Consider the following 18,375-nt stretch of genomic DNA (forward strand, 5'->3'; position numbering starts at 1 on the left):
GACACAGGGGGCGAGATCCGGTGCCCCCCTGCTTGTTGATGTAATACATGGCAACCTGGTTGTCTGTCTGAATTTGGATAATTTGGTGGGACAGCCGATCTCTGAAAGCCTTTAGAGCGTTCCAGACCGCTCGTAACTCCAGGAGATTGATCTGCAGATCGCGTTCCTGGAGGGACCAGCTTCCCTGGGTGTGAAGCCCATTGACATGAGCTCCCCACCCCAGGAGAGACGCATCCGTAGTCAGCACTTTTTGTGGCTGAGGAATTTGGAAAGGACGTCCCAGAGTCAAATTGGACCAAATCGTCCACCAATACAGGGATTTGAGAAAACTCGTGGACAGGTGGATCACGTCTTCTAGATCCCCAGCAGCCTGAAACCACTGGGAAGCTAGGGTCCATTGAGCAGATCGCATGTGAAGGCGGGCCATGGGAGTCACATGAACTGCGGAGGCCATGTGGCCCAGCAATCTCAACATCTGCCGAGCTGTGATCCGCTGGGACGCTCGCACCCGCGAGACGAGGGACAACAAGTTGTTGGCTCTCGCCTCTGGGAGATAGGCACGAGCCGTCCGAGAATCCAGCAGAGCTCCTATGAATTCGAATCTCTGTACTGGGAGAAGGTGGGACTTTGGATAATTTATCACAAACCACAGTAGCTCCAGGAGGCGAATAGTCATCTGCATGGACTGTAGAGCTCCTGCCTCGGATGTGTTCTTCACCAGCCAATCGTCGAGATATGGGAACACGTGTACCCCCAGCCTGTGAAGTGCCGCTGCTACTACAGCCAAGCACTTCGTGAACACTCTGGGCACAGAGGCGAGCCCAAAGGGTAGCACACAGTACTGGAAGTGACGTGTGCCCAGCTGAAATCGCAGATACTGTCTGTGAGCTGGCAGTATCGGGATGTGCGTGTAGGCGTCCTTCAAGTCCAATCGCTTTCCTGAATCATGGGGAGAAGGGTGCCCAGGGAAAGCATCCTGAACTTTTCCTTGACCAGATATTTGTTCAGGGCCCTTAGGTCTAGGATGGGACGCATCCCCCGTTTTCTTTTCCACAAGGAAGTACCTGGAATAGAATCCCAGCCCTTCTTGCCCGGATGGCACGGGCTCGACCGCATTGGCGCTGAGAAGGGCGGAGAGTTCCTCTGCAAGTACCTGCTTGTGCTGTAAGCTGTAAGACTGAGCTCCCGGTGGACAATTTGGAGGTTTTGAGGCCAAATTGAGGATGTATCCTTGCCGGACTATTTGAAGAACCCACTGATCGGAGGTTATGAGAGGCCACCTTTGGTGAAAAGCTTTCAACCTCCCTCCGACTGGCAGGTCGCCCGGCACTGACACTTGGATGTCGGCTATGCTCTGCTGGAGCCAGTCAAAAGCTCGCCCCTTGCTTTTGCTGGGGAGCCGCGGGGCCTTGCTGAGGCGCACGCTGCTGACGAGAGCGAGCGCGCTGGGGCTTAGCCTGGGCCGCAGGCTGTCGAGAAGGAGGATTGTACCTAAGCTTGCCAGAAGAGTAGGGAACAGTCTTCCTTCCCCCATAAAAACGTCTATCTGTGGAGGTAGAAGCTGAAGGCTGCCGGCGGGAGAACTTGTCGAAAGCGGTATCCCGCTGGTGGAGCTGCTCTACCACCTGTTCGACCTTTCTCCAAAAATATTATCCGCACGGCAAGGCGAGTCCCCAATCCGCTGCTGGATCCTATTCTCCAGGTCGGAGGCACGCAGCCATGAGAGTCTGCGCATCACCACACCTTGAGCAGCGGCCCTGGATGCAACATCAAAGGTGTCATACACCCCTCTGGCCAGGAATTTTCTGCACGCCTTCAGCTGCCTGACCACCTCCTGAAATGGCTTGGCTTGCTCAGGAGGGAGCTTGTCCACCAAGCCCGCCAACTGCCGCACATTGTTCCGCATGTGTATGCTCGTGTAGAGCTGGTAAGACTGAATTTTGGCCACGAGCATAGAGGAATGGTAGGCCTTCCTCCCAAAGGAGTCTAAGGTTCTAGAGTCTTTGCCCGGGGGCGCCGAAGCATGCTCCCTAGAACTCTTAGCCTTCTTTAGGGCCAAATCCACAACTCCAGAGTCGTGAGGCAACTGAGTGCGCATCAGCTCTGGGTCCCCATGGATCCGGTACTGGGACTCGATCTTCTTGGGAATGTGGGGATTAGTTAAAGGCTTGGTCCAGTTTGCCAGCAATGTCTTTTTTAGGACATGATGCATGGGTACTGTGGACGCTTCCTTAGGTGGAGAAGGATAGTCCAGGAGCTCAAACATTTCAGCCCTGGGCTCATACTCCACAACCACCGGGTAGGGGATTGGCCGTAGACATTTCCCGGACAAAGGCCGCAAAAGACAGACTCTCGGGAGGAGAAAGCTGCCTTTCAGGGGAGGGAGTGGGATCCGAAGGAAGGCCATCAGACTCCTCGTCAGAGAAATATCTGATGTCCTCCTCCTCCTCCCACGAGGCCTCACCATCGGTATCAGACACACGTTCACGAACCTGTGTCTGAAGCCGTGCCCGGCTCGACTCCGTGGAACCACGGCCACGGTGGGAGCGTCGAGAGGTAGACTCCCTCGCCCGCACCGGCGAAGCTCCCTCCGCCGACGGGGAGCCTTCCTGGGAGGCGACCACAGTTGGTACCGCAAGCGGCCCCGATGTCGGAGACCTCACCCCGGGCAAGGGGCCAGCCGGCGCCTCACTCGACGGTACCGGTGGCGCAAGCACCCCCGGTACCGGAGGGGAAGGGCGCAACAGCTCTCCCAGGATCTCTGGGAGAACGGCCCGGAGACTCTCGTGCAGGGCGGCTGTGGAGAAAGACATGGAAGCCGATGCAGGAGTCGAAGTCAGAGTCTGTTCCGGGCGTGGAGGCTGTTCCGGGCTGTCCAAGGTGGAGCGAATCGACACCTCCTGAACAGAGGGTGAGCGGTCCTCCCGGTGCCGATGCCTACTGGGTGCCGACTCCCTCGGCGACCCAGAGCTCTCGGTACCGACGCGGGAAGGAGACCGGTGTCGATGCTTCTTTGACTTTTTCAAACGAAGCATGTCACCGGAGCTTCCCCGGTACCGACGACGACGTAGAATCCAACCCTCGCTTCCTCGGCCGAAGGTCAGTCTCGGGGGGGCTGTACCGCACGAGCCCTCAGGGTAGGGGGAGACCCACCCGAAGGCTCACCGCCACCAGCAGGGGAATGGACAGCCCTCACCTGCACTCCAGACGAAGCACCACCGTCCGACGACATCAGCAGAAGCGGAGGTCCCGGTACCACCGACGCAGCCTTCCGATGTCTCGGCCCCGACGATGCAGAGGGTCGATGCCTCGATGCAATCGATACTGTTGCAGCCGAGGGCGGAGGTGTTGACGCTGTCGACGTCGACGCACTCGATACTCCCGGTGCCGATGCCGACGAAGAGCCCGAGAACAAAACGTTCCACTGGGCCAATCTCGCTACCTGAGTCCTTTTCTGTAAAAGGGCGCAAAGACTGCAGGCCTGCGGGCGGTGCCCAGCCCCCAGACACTGAAGACACGACGCGTGCCTATCAGTGAGCGAGATTACCCGGGCGCACTGGGTGCACTTCTTGAAGCCGCTGGGAGACTTCGATGACATGGGCGGAAAAATCATGCCGGCGAAATCAAAACTCGTAATTGCGGTAAGGCACCAAAAAGATGGGGAGAAAAAAACTCAACCCGAGGCCTCAAAGGGGCCTACCCCGAAAACGAAAGAAAACTTAACGGGGCCAAAAACTTGAAATAGGAGGAAGGGAAAAAGACCAAAAGGACCTTCTCCGGAATCCCTTTTTTTTTTTAAGCGAAAAGTCAAAAAAACGCGCGAGGGTCAACTTAAGGGGTGCGAACGGCGCAAAACACGACTGTACCGAGCGTGGACAAAAGAAGACTGACGAACACAATCCGGTTCGGGCGGGAAGACGGCCGCGCATGCGCGGTGCGCATGGGCGCGCGAGGACTAGCAAAGGACTTTGCTAGTGAAGTTTCCGATTGGACGGGCTGCCGTGGACGTCACCCCATCAGTGAGAACAAGCAGCCTGCTTGTCCTCGGAGAATGTATGTATGCCTTATTAAATTTGATTCATATATTTTTGAATTAATGAAGAAATGGTGAGGCATATCTATTTGGATTAATGTAGGTCAAATTTGTTTGCCATATTTAATCCAATCAACCCTAATATTTTGCAACACTATGACCAATATAAAGAATTGTTATATATTGCACAACAGAATCTAACAAGTGCTAGGGAACAGGCTTCAGCTGTGGCTAAGATTTTAATTTTCTTTTATGTAACTCTATTTTATAAACTTTATACACTGCGTTAAGAAAGTTAACTTTTTTGAAGTGTTAAGGAGTTCAGTTTTCAATAAACAATATAAGTGTGTCAAAGCTTTACAACTGAGAAAATCTATGCTCATCCTGCTCAAGAACTAAAAATCTCACAGCTGACATGATTGCTTACACAAATAAGATCAACTCAATTTTTTAAAAAAGTTGGAAAGGTGCACATTTATAGAGAACAAAAAGATAAGCTTCAGCCTCCTCCTCAAGTTGTCCAGTACAGTCACTATTAATGCAGCTATACTCTGCTGGAGCCAGTCAAAAGCTCACCCCTTGCTTCGACTGGGGAGATACTGGGGGTCTTTAAGTTGAATGCTGTTGACATGAATGAGAGCACTCAGGTTGAGCCTGCTGAGGTGGGCGAGAGGAGGCAGCGTACCTGTCTCTGCAAGCAGTATGCACCCTTCCTTGACTTCCCAAAATACCTCCTAGAGGAGGCGGCTGAACAGAAGGCATCCGGCAGGACAGAGAATAGATGGTATCAGTATGTTTCTTGATTTGGTCAGCGACTTCCTCCACCTTCTCAACAAAAAGGTTATCCCCTGGCACAGGACATCTGCCAACCTCTGCTGAAATGCCGGTTACAAGTCGGAAACACGCAGACATGAGAGTCTGCGCATTGCCATACTTTGAGCAGAGATCCTGGAAGCCACATCAAAAGTGTCGTAGGCGCCCCTGGCCAAGAATTTACGACATGCCTTCTGCTGCTTTGCCAACTGGCAAAGCAATTTGGCCTGCTCTAGAGGGAGAATGTCTGCCAAATCTAGCAGCTTGCACACCGAGTTCTGCAAGTACAGTCGTCAGGAGACAAGATTAAATACGGGACAAGAGCAAAGGCCTGAAACATCTTGTGCCCATAAGAGTCCAAGGTTCCAGCTTCCCTCCCGGGAGTGCCAAAGCACAGTCTCTAGAATTCTTGACCCTTTTGAGGGAGGATTCAACCATCAGGGAATGAGGAAGCAGAGGCTTATCAAACCCAGTGGTACTCTAAATCCGGTTAAGGGTGTCAATCTTTTTGGTGAGCACCAGGACAGAGAGGAGACTCACAATTCCACACAAAAACCATCCTCCAAGATCTCGTGAAGCGAAACCTTCACTGTCTCTTTAGGAAGACACTCAGTCCAGGACCTCGAGCATCTTGGCCCTGGGCTCATCCTCCACTTCTAAAAGAAAAGGAATGGCTGCTGCCATTTCCTTAAAATAAGAAGGAAAGGGAAAGGCTCTCTGGAGACTTTCTCCTCTCCTGTGGAGGAGGGTCACATGGTATCCCATAAGAGACTTCCTCCCAAGAAGTATTGAGGGTCATCATCTGACTCCCAAGAGCACTCATCATTCTCAGTCAAAACCTTCTGTGGAGAAGGCTGAGACCAAATCTGCCTCGATTTACGGGAGCCATGTCCCTGAGAGGAATTGAGGAGTCAGCTCCCGTGTCGACTCTGGCAAAGTTTCTTCCGACGTCAAGAGCATGCCAGCTTGGTCGGCAGTTGATGTTGGGGCCACACACAACACCGGTGTCAGAGGCCTCAAATGCAGATATGGCAGGCGCAAGCACCCTTGATGCCGATGCACTCTGTTGAATAAAGCCTGACAGCAGCTCAGGGAGCAAGGCCCGAAGAGCTCATCGAGGACCAATACTGGGGAAAGGCTGGAGCGTTGGCTCAGAGAGAGACTGCAGAACTGCTGGGGTCAAGAAGGCAGGCTGGTCCTCGCTGCAAGGAGACCTTTTAAGATAATCTTAGGCTTCATGGTGACTGTCTTCAGCAATTTCCTTAATCCACAGCTACTTATTTAAGTGGGACAGCGTGGATAAACAAAGGAATCCTATTCAGAAGGAATGGATCCTCAGAAGCTTAACCGAGATTGGGTGGCAGAACTGGTGATGGGAGGCGGGGCTAGTGCTGGGCAGACTTCTACGGTCTGTGCCCTGAAAATGGCAGATACAAATCAAGGTACAGTATACACAAAAAGTAGCACATATGAGTTTATCTTGTTGGGCAGACTGGATGGGCCGTGTAGGTCTTTTCTGCCGTCATCTACTATGTTACTATGATCGAGGCAGAGTCTTTGTAGTGCCAAATTGTTTTCTCTTCACAATGATAGATCTAACAGTGCCCCAAGGGATATTAACAATGCACTGAAACTTTCCTATAACCTTCCCCCAATTTGTATCTTTCGATAACTTTATCCTGAAGTTCATTGGGCAGCTCTGTGTTACTCATGTTTACACCTTTATTTTACATTCCTCTCATACAGTAAAAGGCCAGAAATCCGGACTACAAGTGCTGCACATCTTCTCCCTCCCCTCTGGTCCTGCCCGTGGATCTCTCTCACGTCTCCTCCCACCCCCTGGCATCTCTTGTATGGAGGAGGAGCGGTGCTTCTGGCACAGATGTTTCACAGGTGTCGAATCCCTCGATGCCCTGGAGCTCCCGGCATCATGTGTTGAGGGGGATCAATTCCGATGCTTCTAGGCCTTTGCTTGAAGTCTGTCGTTGAGGCTCCTCTGCCAACGACGATGACAAAGTCAAATCCTCCTGTCACCTCGGGGTCGGCTCTGATGCAAGTTGGTCCTGGGGAATCCTGCACAGCAGTCAGCATCGAGGCAGCTGGAGACCCACTTGATGCACAGGTGCTCTCAGTGTTGACAGGTCTAGCAGCCATACAGACTGATGCAACACCCACTATCGAGGAATCAAACTGGGCTTCAAAAATCTTCTCTCATTGAGCCTCTCTGGCCAATTTAGGCCTTCTCTTCATACGAAGACAGTACACAGCTGGAAGGGCTACGATCAAGCCCCAAACACCGAATACACCAAAAATGGATGTCTGTACCAGAGATGATCCCACTGCACCAGAATGGTGCTTAAAGCCACTGGGAACTTTCATGAACTTGGAAGGGAAAAACTTCCATGGCCAAATCAAACAACTCTATGGTGCCAAAAAAGGGGTAAAACACCCGAGAAAAATTAAATGGAGAACCCGATCAAAGTCAAGGCCTAAACGCAGCCTAGTAACACGGAAAAGAAAGTAAACTTAAAAGCAAAAAAAAAAAAAGACAACTAAAAAATATGTGAAGGGAAAAGGACAAAACCCGAACTTGGGAAAAGCTGAGAAAAACACAAAACAAAACAGCATAACACACACACACACAAAAACCTCAAGCTCTCTCTCAAGTCGGGCTGTGAGGAGCACAGAAAAAATGGCATCCAGTCCCCACTGCAGTAAAAAATAGAACTGGCAACCCCATGCTCTCGCAGTGGGGCCAGTTTCTCGCTCCACAAAGCTCTTTCAGCTTGATATAAGCTCCGGACTAGGCAACATGGATCTGCTTTTCTTCAGAGAAAAGAGTTTCCACTACTTTGCCCAGCACTGAAGTCAAGCTTACCGGTCTGTAATTTCCCCGGATCACCCATGCATCTTCAGGTACTACAGACAATTTTTTGACAACAGATTACAGATCACCGAACAGTAGATCAGCAATTCCATATTTGCATTTTTTTAGTATCCTGGGGTGTATACCATCCGGTCCAGGTGATTTATCACTCTAACTTGTCTATTTGGCTCAGTGTGTCTACCAGGTTCACAAAGATTTCTTTCAGTTCCTCTGCATCATCACCTTTGAAAACCATTTCTAGTACATCTTCTTCTGTAAAGATGGAAGCAAAGAATTCATTCACTCTCTCTGCTATGGCTTTATCTTCCCTGAGTGCCCCTTTTGCTACTTCATGATCTATTGGGCTCATGTTTTCATTTCTCTCTGGAGAACAAGAGTGTGCAGAAATCCCTCTTGCTATCTGAAGCTCCTGTTCAGTCTCCTGAAAGCTCTGGAACTCATGGGTGCTTTGAGCCTTTTCGGTTAGAAATTTAGGGCTGTCTGGCACATTTGTGTATTGTATCTCAGGAAGCCATGGGAAAGCCAGGTGGGTCAGCAGGCTTTTGGCCTTTAAAGTTCTTGGTTTTAACTTCAGCACCGACAATGCTGACTTTTTTTTTAAAAATTAAATAAAGCATAGCAAGAGAGTAAAAAAAGGCTGGGGCTACAGATTGAGAAGTGAAAGCACAGTACGAGTGGGAATCCCATATCATTACAAAGCTTGCAAGATGTTTCTGGGCTTTGGGAGCCATCTGGCTACATCACTAAAAATTTACTTCAAGAAAGGTACAAATTATGCATGTAGACCAGTATTTATTACAGACCTGTTTCATGTTTTCTAAGTGTTTCTAGTGGAAAGAAAACTTCAAGTGACTCTGTGGTTTTCTGTGGGCTAGCCATGACATCATCCTGCATTATCACATCAGTAGTAAATTCAGCACCTCCAGCGATACGTTCTGAAGTTTTTACATCAAAAGCTTCCACCTTGTCAGATACAATGGGATTTGACCTGCAGGCTTCCAGTGGAACAAAATACTTCTCAAGAGTCAAATTTATTTCCTACAATACAAAAAAAAACAAAAAACAGTATTACTTGCCTATGTGAAAATGCTCTTTTTTTTTCTTGGGGGGGGGGGGGGGGGGGGGGAGGGGGGAGAAGCAGAATTGACTAGATTAAGGCAAAAGTATAGCAAATTTACTCACCTGTAACAGATGTTCTGAGGCAGAAGGCCAAGTATTCTCAGTTGGGTGACTTCATCCTACAGAGCCTAGTACAAATGCTGACTAGCAAGAAGATTGTAATAGTCCCTAGCAACATCCCACCGCACATGCATTGGTGACTTCCCACCCAAAGCATGAGCACAGGTCCATAAGTCACGTTATATAGGTAAAGAATTCAACTACAAGGGAAGGTGGGAGGGTTTGTGAGAATATTTGATCTGCTGTCCTTGGAGCATACCTGCTACAGGTGAGTAACTTCGCTTTCTCCGAAGACAAAGTGGCCAATAGTATTCTCACAGTTGGTAATCCCTAGCTACCAGGCTCATCTAAAAACACTGGGACAATAGAGACTCAAAACATCAAGGCCCTGACGTCAAACAACCTGAAAATTATATACATTCTAGCTGTGGAGTTAGATTGTAGACACCAAACCAAGTCTGCATAACTGTGACCAAACTGGCTGTCATGTCAAGTATCCTGCTCAAGGCAGTAATGAGATGTGAATGTGTGGACAGAAGACCACGTCACAGCTTTGAGGATCTCCTCTATGGAGGCTGACCTCAAGTGGGCTACTAACGCTGCCATGGCTCCAACATTATGGAGCCTTGACATGGCCCTCTACATTCAGACCGGCCCGAGCATAAAGGAGATGCAATTGGCTAGTCAATTAGAAATTGTGCATTTGTCGTCGGCTATCCCCATCCGGTTTGGGCCAAAAGAAACAAAAAGTTGGGTGGACTGTCTATGAGCTTTGGTCCTCTCCAGATAGAAGGCTAAGGCTCTCTTGAAGTCTAGGGTATGCAGTACACTTTCGCCAGGATGGGAATGTGGATTTGGGAAAAACTCTGGTAGAATAACTGACTGATATTTTAATTGGGGGCCAAATTTAATATTTTGTAACTTTCAGAGGACTAAGACATGCATGTGTGCATGCACAAACACACTTATTTTATGTACCCCCTGCCTGCACTCATTCTCTCTCTCATACATATACCCCGTCTTCATTCATTCACTCTCTCATATGTACCCCGCCTTAATGATTCGCTCTCTCATATGCATACCCCCCCAAACTTCAGACAGGACCCAACTTAGAATTAGTAGCACTGAAAACAACTCTTCAAACCAGTACCAGGTGACTTCTTTCAAACTGTATTAGATTTTTTTTATGTTGATATACACACCAAAAAGAGCAAAGTGCTGAACGCCCAACTAATGAAAACTAGAAAAGAAATTAGTTCAAAAAAGGCAACTACTCTCACAACTGTTTCAGCACTAATGCAGGCTTATCTCTTAAATGCCCCCCCCCCCCTTCCACCTTGTTCTTTGGACTCCTCATGCCTCAGCTGATTTATTTATAGCTGCATTTATATCCCACAATTTTCCAGCGTATGTTGGTTCAACGTGGCTTACAATACTACCAGACTGCCCATATTAGTCTGATATGGTTTACAAAACAGTTTATACAACAGAAGGTTTTCAAGTTAAGATTGTGTTACATATTGGATATATTCCTTTCAGCATTTTCCTACACGAAGTGAAGATACTTACCTGTAGCAGGTATTCTCTGAGGACAGCAGGCCTTTTGTTCTCACACGTGGTCAATGCGACCTGTGTTGCCCAGTCTGGAGCTTATTCCAAGCTTGAAGGACCTACGTGAAGCACGAGTCATGATCCACTGCGCATGTGGAAGTGTGTTCCCGCTTGATGCAAGAGCGTGGTACCTACAGTACAATACTATATATAGCATGGCAGCCCAACAAAACTGCCTGGACAAAAGTTTTGCAACGAGATAAATAAGAAGTATAGTAAAAACTATCTCCCTCCTTCTGAGGATCCAGCATCTCTTCCCCTCTATTCCCACCTCCCAACATAGTCCAACATGTCTCCCTCTTCCTCTCACCTACACTCTTGCTGGTCTCTCCCACCCTTCTCCCCCTCCACAATGGCAACCCTTCAATGTTCCTGTGGTCCACTGGCAGCATCAACAAGCTGCTTCAGCTGGCCCCAGAAGCATTCTCTCCGATGTGTCCTGCCTACGTGGACATAGGAAGTTGCATCAGATGAGACGGGACACAAAAGAGGGAAAGCTTCCAGGGCAAAGGGAAGATACAACTCAGCTCAAAGCAGCGGGAAAGACAGTTGCAGCAGCAGGAGCAGGTAAAATACTTTGGGGTGGGTCCTTTCGTCAGGTAGCTCATTTGTCAGGCACCAAATTGTGGGCAAGCTCTTGTAAGGGTTTTTTTTGTCAGGGTTATTTTGTTTTGTTTTTTTTTTAAATCAATTGGGGCCATTTTGACCAGGTAACCTATAGCATATAAAAATTTAAAAAACAGGAGACAACTCCAAGGGGAGGGTTTGTGAGAATCTAAGGCCTGCTATCCTCGAAGAATGCCTGCTAGGGGCAAATATCTATGCTTTTTCCAAAGTCAAGTAAGCCATAATTCTCACAAATGGGGAATCCCCCCGATATCTCACCTTGCATCCAAACCAAAGTTTCAGCGTGCTTGTCTGACATTGCTGTCTGGATGTCTCAACGCCACCTGAAATTAAACATGACCAAAACAGAGCTTCTCATTTTTCCCCCCAAACCCACCTCCCCACTCCCCCCCGTTTTCTATTTCTGTTGATGGCTCTCTCATTCTCCCTGTCTCCTCAGCTCGAAGCCTTGGGGTCATCTTTGACTCTTCTCTCTCCTTCTCTGCTCATATCCAGCAGATCGCTAAGACCTGTCGTTTCTTTCTTTACAACATCCGTAAAATCCGCCCCTTTCTTTCCGAGCACTCTACCAAAACCCTCATCCACACCCTTGTCACCTCTCGTTTAGACTACTGCAATCTGCTTCTTGCTGGCCTCCCACTTAGTCACCTCTCCCCTCTCCAATCGGTTCAAAACTCTGCTGCCCGTCTTGTCTTCTGCCAGGGTCGCTTTACTCATACTACCCCTCTCCTCAAGTCGCTTCACTGGCTCCCTATCCATTTTCGCATCCTGTTCAAACTTCTTCTACTAACCTATAAATGTACTCACTCTGTTGCTCCCCAGTATCTCTCCACACTCGTCCTTCCCTATACCCCTTCCCGTGCACTCCGCTCCATGGACAAATCCTTCTTATCTGTTCCCTTCTCCACTACTGCCAACTCCAGACTTCGCGGCCTTCTGTCTCGCTGCACCCTACACCTGGAATAAACTTCCTGAGCCCCTATGTCTTGCCCCATCCTTGGCCACCTTTAAATCTAGACTGAAAGCCCACCTCTTTAACATTGCTTTTGACTCGTAACCACTTGCCTCCACCTACTCTCCTCTCCTCCTTCCTGTACACATTAATTGATTTGATTACTTTATTTTTTGTCCATTAGATTGTAAGCTCTTTGAGCAGGGACTGTCTTTCTTCTATGTTTGTGCAGCGCTGCGTACGCCTTGTAGCGCTATAGAAATGCTAAATAGTAGTAGTAGTAATCCCTAGCTACCAGACTCACCGAAAACAACAACTGAAGTCAGTCGGTGAGGACATAACAGATCAACCTGAAACTATATACAAACTATGTAAGAGTGCAGCCTGGAACAGAACAACACAGGCCTAGGAAGGTGGATTCTAGACCCTAAACAGGATTCTGCAGTAATGTCTGCCCAAACCAACTGTTGCGTCGGGTAGCCTGCTCAAGGCAGTAATGAGATGTGAAATGTGTGAAGACCACATTGCAGTCTTGCAAATTTATTCAATGGAGGCTGACCGCCAAGTGGGCTACCAACGCAGCCATGGCTCTGACATTGTGAGCCTTGACATGACTCTCTAAGGTCTGCCCAGCCTGAGCATGTGAAAGAAATGCAATCTGGCAACCAATTAGAGAGACTATGTGTTTCCCCGATGGCAACCCCCATCCTGTTGGGATCAAAAACAAAAAATTGGGTGGACTGTGTGGGGTTTAGTAAGCTCCAAGTAGAAGGCCAATGCTCGCTTGAAGTCCAAGGTGTATAAGGCACTCTCACCAGGATGGGCATGAGGTCGGGGAAAGAATGTTGGCAGCACAACTGAGTGGCTCACGTGGAATTCCGACACAACCTTAGTGTGCGTGCAGAGGACTACCCTGTTGTAATGAAACTTACTGCATTCACCAATAAGGCATGAAGCTACATGGAATTCCAACACAACCTTAGTGTGCGTGCGGAGGACTACCCTATTATAATGAAACTTACTGCATTCACCAATAAGGCAAGAAGCTCACTGACCCTGTGAACTGAAGTAACAGCCACCAAGAAAATTACCTTCAGGTCAAGTACTTCAGATGACATGAATCCAGTGGCTCAAAAAAAGGAGCTTTCATCATCTGGGTTAGGACGACATTGATCCCCATGACAATGCCAAGATATTTGACGGGGAGATCTGACAAAAGGAAACCTCTCATGAAGTGAACTAGAGGCTCTCCAGAGATGGCCTTACCCTCTACAAGTCGATAAGCACCAACTGAACAGAGGTGAACATTTATAGAGTTGGTCTTAAGACCAGATTTGGAAAGGTGTAGACAGTATACAAGCAGGGTCTGTGTAGGGCACAAAATAAGATCTAAGACTTTGCCTTCACACTAGACGGCAAACCTCCATTTAAAAGAGTAATGCCTCTTGGTGGAATCTTTCCTGGAAGCAAGCAAGATCTGGGAGACACCCTCAGGAAGAGAAAAGGAAGCAAATTTTAGGCTCTTTCAACATCTATGCCGTGAGGGCCAGAGACTGGAGGTTGGGATATGGAAGAAAGCCCTTGTTCTGTGTGATGAGGGTCGGAGCACACTCCAATCTCCACGGTTCTTTGAAGGATAACTCTAGAAGAAGAGCGAACCAGATCTGTCAGGGCCAGTAAGAACCAATCAGAATCATGGTCCTGCGGTGTTGCTTGAGTTTCAGCAAAGTCTTCCCCACGAGGAGTATAGGAGGATATGCATACAGAATTCCTGTCCCCCAATGAAGGAAGAAGGCATCCAACGCTAGCCTGTCATGCGCCTGGAACAGAACTGAGGGACTTTGTTATTGATCTGAGTGGCAAAGAGATCCACCGAGGAAGTGCCCCAAGCTCAGATCTCCAGGTTGACACCCATGTTGAGAGACCCTGCTCAGTCTGTTGGGCAGGCTGTTTTTGCCCAACAGATCAGTGGCGTGGAGAAGCATACCATACTGCTGCGCCCAACAACCCCAACAGAATGGCCTCCTGACACAGAGGGCGTGATCTGGTTCCCCCCTGCATGTTAGTGTAATACATCATAATCAGATTGTCTGCTTGAATTAGTACAATTCGGTGAGACAGCCAATCCAGGATAGCCTTTAGAGCATTCCAAATAGTCAAAAACCCCAGGAGACTGCTGCACCAGTCCACATCTGTAGGAGTCTGTTTCCTGGGCAGACCAAGCACCTTGTCTGTAGAGCCCATCTACCTGAGCTCTCAACCCCAGGCAAGATGCACCCATTGTCTGCACTTTTTGCAGCTGCAGAATTTGGAACAGAAGTCCAAGTCAAATTGGTTCAAATGATCCACCACAACAGGAAGCGATCTAGCTCTAGGGACACTAGGATGTCTTTCAGATTCCTCATGGCTTGGTACCACTGAGAAGTCAGTGTCCATTGGGCCGTTCTCATGTGAAGACGTGTCATGGATGTCACTACTACTACTATTTAACATTTCTAGAGCGCTACAAAGTGTACGCAGCGCTGTACAAACACAGAAGAAAGACAGTCCCTGCTCAAAGAGCTTACAATCTAATAGACAAAAAGTAAAGCATTTAAATTTAAAATATTTAAGCAGTCAAGCACAAGAGAACAGTCACAGAAGGACAGAAGATGTTGAAGGGTGGTCAGTGTGATTAGGTGTAACTCTGGTTGGAGTAGTGGGAGAAGGTGATAGAAGAATAGAAATGGGTGAGGTAAAGTAATGAGTGGGTTGATAGGGAGGTTATATAAGACATGTCACTCTAGGGGTGGGTGGGTAGAGGGGTAGGGTGGGTGGAAGCAGGAGAAGGTATTCTCTGCAGCCTATCTGTGAGATGGAAAATGCTCTCTGAAGCTGCTGCTATAAGTTGTTAGTTTTCTCTCCCTGAAAGAGATCCAAGCCACACCCACGAAGTTCAAACTGTCAGTGGGGAGGGTGAGGGGAGGAAATGGCAGTGCTTGATGAAAAAGAGAGCTCAGTTTGATAGGAGATATACTATAGGATGTCATTCTGAGGCCAGGCTAAGTCTAAAGCAGGAGAAGGTATTCTCTGCAGCCTATCTGTGAGATGGAAAATGCTCTCACAAACTGTGTACACCATGTGGCCCAACAACCTCAACATCTGCCAAGCCATGACTTGCTGAGAGGATCGAACCAGAGAAGCCAGTGCGACTACAGTGTCCCCTCTCGGTTCAGGCTCGAACCTTCTGCGTATCGAACAGGGCTCCAATGAATTCCAATTGCTGTACATGAGGCTTGGGGTAGTTTAAAGTGAACCCTATCAGCTTGCACACCCAAATAGACCTCTGCATGGACTCCTGAGCACAGTCTATCGATGTGCTTTTCACCAGCCAACATCCACATAAAGGAACACACAACTACTGCTAGACATCTGGGGGCCGATATTGAAAGAAATTTAAGCAGACAGAGGCCACTCCTGCTTGCTTAAATCACATCGCCGCCCAACCGCCAATATTCAGTGGCACTAAAGTGGGGAATGCCGCTGAATACTGCCTCTGACCTGCCCCCAAAAAAGTGGCTAGTCAGGGGTAGGACAAGTAGCGGCGCTGGGGAGGAGCCAGGGCTTATGTGGGCACTGGCAATATTTAGCCGAGGCCTGCATAAGTTAAGCTGCTGAAGTTAGGACAGCTCAAAAGCGGTCTTAAACTCATCTGCTTATCTTTATGCGGGCACGGGCTGAATATTGGGCCAGGGCCAGGGCCAGGATCCCCCCCCCTCCCCCCCCCCCCCCCCCCCCCCCAAAAAAAAAAAAAAAAAAAAAAAAAAAAAAAGATTCCCCCCTCCAGTGCCCCCCCCCCAACAGCCTCCCTTCTGCCACCCCCAACCATCCCCATTCAACCCCCACTTTCTGGTCAGGATAGGAGCCTCCCCCAGGGCCTACAGTTTTGGAGGCCATATCTTGCTAAGGATGTAAAAAGAATTGAAGCGGTGCAAAGAAAAGCTACGAGAATGGTATGGGATTTGCGTTACAAGACGTATGAGAGACTTGCTGACCTGAACATGTATACTCTGGAAGAAAAGAGAAACAGGGGTGATATGATACAGACGTTCAAATATTTGAAAGGCATTAATCCGCGAACGAACCTTCGGAGATGCGAAGGCAGTAGAACGAGAGGACATGAAATGAGATTGAAGGGGGGCAGACTCAAGAAAAATGTCAGGAAGTATTTTTTCATGGAGAGAGTAGTGGATGCTTGGAATGCCGTCCCACGAGAGATGGTGGAAAAGAAAACGGTAACGGAATTCAAACATGTGTGGGATAAACAAAGGAATCCTGTTCAGAACGAATGGATCCTCAGGAGCTTAGCCGAGATTGGGTGGCAGAGCCGGTGGGGGGAGGCGGGGCTGGTGGTTGGGAGGCGGGGACAGTGCTGGGCAGACTTATAAGGTCTGTGCCCTGAAGAGGACAGGTACAAATCAAGGTAGGGTATACACAGAAAGTAGCACATATGAGTTTATCTTGGTGGGCAGACTGGATGGACCGTGCAGGTCTTTTTCTGCTGTCATCTACTATGTTACTATGTTACCTAACGACATCGGGGACAGGAGGGAATCCCCCTTGCTCCTGCCCCTATGCCCCACTGGACCATCACCTGACTGGAAGGTGGGTGTGGGGTGAGTGAAGACGATGTTGGGGAGAGGTGCCCCTAGGAGCTGTTGTTGGAGGGCCACGGGAGGGGGGAAAAGCTTTTTTTTTTAAATTTCTTTATTATATTTTAACATAATAAGTACATCTCCACATATTTGCAACGCTCAACATATTTATCTCTTCTTCCATAACAATATTTGCAAATAAACTCTTAACAATCCCTCCCCCATTCCTCTCCCCCCCCCCCCCCTTTCTTAATGTGATGATTTATATGTTTCTCTCATCTGTTCATAAGGTTGCCAAATTTGTTGAAACCTATGTAACTGGCCTTTTCTCAATGCGGTCAGTTTCGCCATCTGATGTAGATAATCAAGTTTATGCTTTACTACTTGAATATGCGGCACCTCTATCTGTTTCCATGCCCTTGCCACTGTCATTTTGGCTGCTGCAAAAATCTGGCTAGCCATTTTATGTTGGTGTATCTTACATTTTCCCGGTCGGAAGTGTAAAAGGCAATATTCCGCCCGATTTGGATATTCTATCTTTGTAACTTGGTATACCATTGCTCGAATTTGAGTCCAAAATGCCTGTATCTTGGGACATTCCCACCATACATGCATAAATGTACCTCTATTACCACATTCCCTCCAACAGTTCGGTGATATCTTATGGTATATTTTTTGTAGTCTATCTGGTGTATAGTACCACCAGTACCATATTTTATAACCATTCTCAGCCACTGACTGAGTGATAGAGGTCTTCAATAAATATCTAATTCCCCTCATCCAGCATTCTCTTGTAAAGGTTTGTTGTAAGGCCCCCTCCCATCGTCTAATATAATGATCTTGAGGGTTGGACATTTTTAATAGTGCCTTATATAATCTTGTCACTCCCCCTTTGCCCCCTCCTCCCTTAATTGCCCTTTCTAGCGCTGTTTCTGTAAGTTCCAGTTCTTCCCCTGCCCGTCTTTTTATGTAGTTCCGCAGGCTATGATAATATGCCATGTCCCGTTCTTCCAACTCATATTCCTCTTTTAATTCTTCAAAATTTTTGATTTCTCCATTATTCCATACCTGGCCTAACATACATAGCCCCTTGCGGGCCCAACTTGTATATACATTGTCTGATTCTCCTAGCGGAAACCCCGGAGCCCCTCATATAGCCATTTGTAAAAAATATCTCCTCTCCGGAAACATCTTTCGTCGTATCCGTAGCCATGTTTCCAGTAAGAGACCAATTCCCACTGGCACCCTTTTAGTTAGAGACAGAATTTCAGTCCCCTTCCTCCATAGTATATCTCCTATATAGCGGGTACCCATCCATGAACGTTCCCAGTGTAGCCATTTTTTATTGTTTCTAGGAGTCCATTCCGCTAATATTCTTAATTGGGCTGCCTGGTAATATAAATGGAAATTTGGTACTCCCATCCCACCCTCCACGGGCAGCTGAAACATCATATCCCTATTAACCCTGGGGGGTCGCTTCCTCCAGATGTAGGCAAACATTTTCCTATTTAGTTGTTGGAAGAACTTTTGCGGGATAGGTATCGGGATGGCCATGAACAAGTATAATATCTTTGGTAAGAGTACCATTTTTATAGCATGGATTCTTCCCAGCCATGATATAGTAAGTCCTTCCCATCTA

The 18,375-nt window shown here is 48.2% G+C and overlaps 1 protein-coding gene across 3 annotated transcripts in view; it reads right to left on the reverse strand.

Annotated features, from left to right (window-relative positions):
• The window catches only part of DLGAP5 (DLG associated protein 5), a 220,224-nt gene that overhangs the window by 15,992 nt on the left and 185,857 nt on the right, over window positions 1-18,375 (reverse strand). For all 3 annotated transcript variants that reach the window (XM_030214158.1, XM_030214159.1, XM_030214156.1), the window contains exon 17: window positions 8,537-8,771. In XM_030214158.1, coding sequence (XP_030070018.1) covers window positions 8,537-8,771 — 235 coding nt within the window. The remainder of the gene's footprint in view (window positions 1-8,536; window positions 8,772-18,375) is intronic.

Source organism: Microcaecilia unicolor, chromosome 9, assembly GCF_901765095.1.
Source record: "Microcaecilia unicolor chromosome 9, aMicUni1.1, whole genome shotgun sequence".
Classification (NCBI taxonomy): Eukaryota; Metazoa; Chordata; class Amphibia; order Gymnophiona; family Siphonopidae; genus Microcaecilia; species Microcaecilia unicolor.